The sequence below is a fragment of the Andrographis paniculata genome, unplaced genomic scaffold (genome assembly GCF_009805555.1).
Source record: "Andrographis paniculata isolate CXL003 unplaced genomic scaffold, ASM980555v1 Contig62END, whole genome shotgun sequence".
Classification (NCBI taxonomy): domain Eukaryota; kingdom Viridiplantae; phylum Streptophyta; class Magnoliopsida; order Lamiales; family Acanthaceae; genus Andrographis; species Andrographis paniculata.
Window position 1 is genome coordinate 3,053,337 of NW_026137598.1, and position 5,198 is coordinate 3,058,534.

Genomic DNA, 5,198 nt, shown 5'->3' on the forward strand with positions numbered 1-5,198 from the left:
GGATAAACAAAAAAATTGTCGACCCGAACTCGAAATTTGACTTGAAACCCTAGACTCGAACACGACACAAATTCTTTCAGGTCGGGTTTAAGTTGACCTGAATTAGTTTCAAGCCACCCGAAACCCGAACAAACCCGGCATAAATAGACTCGAAAACTTTAAAAAAATTAATTAACCTAAAATAAATTCATTTTTATTTTAACTTTTTTATATTATTTTATATTTAAAATAATATAATATTATAAATTAAAATAATAATTATAAATAATTTCGTATCAACCTGAAACACAAAACCTAATATGATTTTTATATTTCGGATTATCAGGTCAACCCGAAACACGATCCAAACACGACACAATTTTGTTTTTTGTTTCGGATTCGGGTTGACCCGATTTTTTTCAAACCTGAACCTGAAAAATTTCAGGTCGAACGGGTTCGGTTTTTTAGTCGGATTTAATTTTGACACCCCATTGGTGAGTTATACCAGTTAATGGTCCAAAATGCAACTCCTCCAAACCTCACTACTGAAAAGCTTTAGGCATCCAACAAAAACTAAACTATACAATCAAAACAACACTACTACAAAACTTCCAACCACACCTCTCACCTGCTCGCTCTACTAGATTCTAATCAAACAACAATAAATTCTAATCAAACTATAAACATATAATACATACATACACACACACATATATATATATATATATGCGCGCAATAGCTGCTGATAATGCCATCTGACAGACTCGAAGGACATGATCCGGGCTATGTACATATTTAACGGTGACTAATCAGTGGTAACACAAACACATTGTGTGTCTATTGCTACCCTGATTTGTCACCATCGAAGATGGCAAAATTAAGCATACGTTACCATGACTGCGCACAGAGGTTAGGTAGTTGGGACCGGCATGTGTTTGTCTCCAGTGCTGTTGCCCGATGACAGCAACTTCCTCTGCAAACAATTAAGCAATCGATACCAGAAAAGGTTAATGCATTAATGGCATGCACGAGAGTCTAAAGATAATTTCCTTATGAAGTTATCTTCGCAAAGTCGAAGGGTTTACTTTAACATCCCAAGGGAGATGCAGAGCAATGTTGGCATTTCATTAACAACCTGTGTTCATAGAAGAGTAATAGCACCTTTTGATGTAGTTGCTACATCAAAAGTAAATATCTCTCCATCTTGGAATAGTATTTTAGTTTATCTACCAAAAGTGTACTCATTATATTTAGTAACAAAATACAATTCTTTTTAAAAAAATTTCTTACACTAATTCTATTTTAATCCACAAATTACATTACTAACCCTATAAAACTTTCAATTATCCATATAAAAAGTACAAAAATATATTATTATAACACCAATTTTCTTAATCTGCATGCCCAAAAATTTTTATCATACTTTTTAAGATGCAGGGAGTATTAACATATTTCTTTTATTAATATAATTTACAAAAATGATATCATAGAAAAACGGGGGAAAAAATTTGTAAGAAACAGCATGTATGAATAGTTTTCATAAGAACAAGTAGAAGGTGCTTAAAGTGTATCCTCACAATTGTGCCTTTGTGAGGATACAGTGCTCTCAAAATTATTCGAATTGTAAGCGAAACAATGACCACTTCTGAAAAGAGTATAAAATTTAAAACTTACATGATTCTCAAATTCAGGGCTCATCAAATTGACCGTGAGATTCTTCATCAACATTAGCACCTGCACAGTTAAGATCAACAAGTTGATCTCATGTTGCAACTCGGATAGTTTAATGAGTCACATGCCCAATCCTTATTTTTACTTCTGTTGCGTCTCTCTGATTTTTCTCATTTATCCTTATTTTCTTTATATAGAAATATCTTCCAATTTTAGGAGGAATATAATTTCAATCAGGGAAAATAATCAGCATCAAAGGTCCTTGTCATCGTGTCATGTCATCCAAGCATATATTTCATATATCCAGAAAATTTAATAAATTCATCTATTCGGCTCACTGAAGTGTTCCTCCTAACCACTGTAATTCTACTCATAGCAAGATACTCAGGAGCCAGAACCAACATCATAGGGAGGTTGGTTAAATTAGTATAGCTAGATCTGTAAAACAAACGAGTTGTTCACAAAGTTGGCACAATTTGGCTTCTTCAAACTCCACAAAAGTTCATTTGATACAATAACAACTCAAACACAAACACAAATGTGCTTGTTATGTTAACAGATGAGTTTGAGCCGCGTTCACAGAGAAACTTGAAAGCTAAGGTAGAGTCACAGACATAGGAATTTAATTAATTGTTGTGTCGAGGATAGGTTGCTTCCCAGGTTGGAAAAGCCCCTCCTCCGGACCCTAACTGTAAGGGGAGGATGAGTGATACCAAGGGAAGTTACATTTGAAAATGTTCGTGAAAAATTAAATTAACATATTTATATTTAAAAATAATTATATCATAATATTTACATTATATTTTTACATTAACGATAATGATATCAATTAATTAATTAAATCGAATTTAAAGGTGAGCTTAAATTTGAAAAAAACTTCATAGTAGGTTGAATTGAAACAACACACACAAAATAAATAAATAAATAATATAAAGAATTGCTTGATAAGCCCTTAATGAGGTTAGATCAAACAAGATAAGGCCATGCTATAAACAAAAATTTCTAGAAAGCTGAAGCTAAAGCTCAATTCTGGAGAAGGGCATGAAAGTAGATACACAAACTCAACAACAGAATTTTGACTCACCGTCTCAACGTTTAAAGGGTCCATCTCTCTTAGCCTTCTCAAGTGATCACTTGCCGTTGGATCAAAGACACTCCCAATGAACCCATAAACTTGAGCAAAATCGGGCATGACTGGCATCAACAATTAATTGAGTAAATATATAACAAAATTTAGGGACATAAAGCCACCAATAAACAATAATCCAATAATGTATAGAACAGAAACATGGAATGCCATGAGGTCATTCTTTCCCTGTAAATATCAGTATGCCTGAAATTTATAACATATGAAACAAAATGCACAAAGAAAACAGACCCCTTGTTGAATTGCACCGCCTAGCTTTTCTTTCACTATGTGCTTTGTCAGGTGTCCATACTCGAGGATTGCTTTCATTGCTGCTGCTGCTGTAAGTGTTGGCAAAGCTGGAAAATCCAATATCCCCTAGAGTGCCATGTAAAAATTATAGCCAGTGAAATCTAGATAAAGAGAAGACCAGCCCCTTCCACTAATAGAAAATTACCTTTCTGAATAGGTGTCAAACACACTGGCGGCACAGCATTGTAAGTCCAAGGCAACGGTGCACTGGCCATTTGATTTTCAGGTATTGACAACGAATCGGGTCCCAATACATATCCAGACTCTAGACGAGCAGTCGAAGATTGCTGAGCTCCTGCAGCTGAGAAAAGGTAGCACAAGAATAGAGCAAAATTAGCTAAATGCCAATGAATACTTTCAAGGAAGTACTCGCTGCATAGAAATTTAACTAAGCAGAGAACCATTTTTGGGGGCCTTCTGTGGATAGGGATGGGCTGCTTTTCTCTTTGGACGAGGGGGAGGTACGTGCTCGCTTGTTCCATTCTTTTGGACTTTCAAGAAATATTTCTGAGCATGACTGCGAATCTACAAAAACGGACTCTTTAGCCTCTGGATAAGCAGCATATATGAGACAGGAAAAAGTGTCGTTATATGTTTATACTACAGCAGATATCACACAGATTTGCTAATTTATGTATGTGTGTATGAATATGTGGCCACATATTGAAAGTGAATGTCCTTATTCGTTAACATTCAACAAAATTCTTACCAGAAAAGCAAAGAAAAGATGATCACAACAGAGAAGAAGCACACAAAATTGGACCATCATCAAAATAGATGACGGGGAAAACTATAGCAACAGAAACAAGGCATGTATAATTATAGAAACCAAAGGGATAATAACCACATGCCTCAGCCAGGACCTCTCTTACCATGCCCCAACCTGACCACATCTACCATCACACAATTTTTTCGACACATCCTGACACGGTTAAAACATGAACGCAATGAGGGTGTCAGAATAATTATCAATGACCTTTTTAATGGACATGAAGAGATTAATTGATCAATATCTAATGCATCAGAATGTAAATAGGTTTAAAACCACAATGTACTGAAAATCATAAAATTCTTGATTACCTGGATAACAGTCTTAGACCCAACGTAAGCTTCGATCTTTTTCCAGTCACGATCAAATCTGAAAGTCGATATACTAAGAACATCAGCAAATTTTCTCACCTAATCTCATCTCATCAAATATCATCCGCTAATTACCTCAACAACAGAATAACCATACAAAACGCAGATCAAGGAATTAAAGCCATCAAAACCTTCCAATCTGGGTGTTTGCATAAAAATTATTTATTTATTTCACCCAGAGGAAATAATTCCATCCACAACAACGGTAATAACACTGACTCTAGACATAAATTTCACAGCGAGATGTTAATTATAACCAATTCATAGAAACAAATATTGGAGATAGAACACTTACAGATGAAGAGCTTCGAGAAATTTGTCATGCTCCTGCTCGCTCCAGCTCTCTCTGGACTTGGTGATCGTGTACGGCTTCCGGATCTTCTTACTAGCATCCTCTACGGCCGAAGCCACATTACCGACAGGAGCCGTGTGAGGCAAATTACCGCCGTCTGTTTCCATCCCCGGAAGCTTGATCAAATCCCCGCCCATTTGGAGGCCGTGGAAGCCACAAAAGTCTTGATCTGGAGGTGGATTAGGGTAAACTGACACCATGTATGATCAATTCGAGAAATCACCTCGCCTCGATTCCAAAACCGCCAAAGCCAAAGCCAAAGCTAAAATTAAACAAACCAAAACAAAAGATCAGCAAAAGGAGGATCCTCCACGATTAGAGTAAGTTCGAATTTCGATTGGTGTTTGGAGGGTTCTTGAGAAATGTTTGAAGGCCGTCTTTTTCAGTGCGATTTATGGAGGTGACTTGAATCGAGAGAAGAGAGTGGCTGTGGTTTATCTATCTATATATATATAGGGAAAAATAACTGAACTTTGCGTCGAAGACATCGGAACCGTACACGTGGCTATCATCGGTGATTATGAGTATGTGAGGTGGCAATTTCTGATAGGACAGCTAACCACGCCGGTGGCAACAGTTTGGTACTGCTCGGGTTAGTTATACTTCTGACTTTTGCTA

At 36.4% G+C, this 5,198-nt stretch overlaps 1 protein-coding gene across 1 annotated transcript; it reads right to left on the minus strand.

The window, feature by feature from the left end:
• Window positions 1-518: 518 nt before the first annotated feature.
• Window positions 519-4,989, minus strand: LOC127261234 (protein REVEILLE 6-like). The gene is made up of 8 exons (XM_051289484.1): window positions 4,524-4,989; window positions 4,169-4,226; window positions 3,490-3,613; window positions 3,234-3,389; window positions 3,029-3,154; window positions 2,735-2,844; window positions 1,654-1,713; window positions 519-952 (listed from the first exon to the last, which is right to left on the minus strand). Exons 1-8 carry the CDS (start codon window positions 4,778-4,780, stop codon window positions 890-892), a joined length of 954 nt encoding a protein of 317 aa, XP_051145441.1. The 5' UTR covers window positions 4,781-4,989; the 3' UTR covers window positions 519-889.
• Window positions 4,990-5,198: the final 209 nt, after the last annotated feature.

Coding starts and splice junctions, on each gene's coding strand:
- LOC127261234 (XM_051289484.1), bottom strand. CDS start 4,780: ATGGTGTCAGTTTACCCTAATCCACCTCCAGATCAAGACTTTTGTGGC. Junction 4,227..4,523: donor TTTCTCGAAGCTCTTCATCT/GTAAGTGTTCTA, acceptor ATCGACTTTCAG/ATTTGATCGTGACTGGAAAA. Junction 3,390..3,489: donor ACAGAAGGCCCCCAAAAATG/GTTCTCTGCTTA, acceptor ACCTTTTCTCAG/CTGCAGGAGCTCAGCAATCT.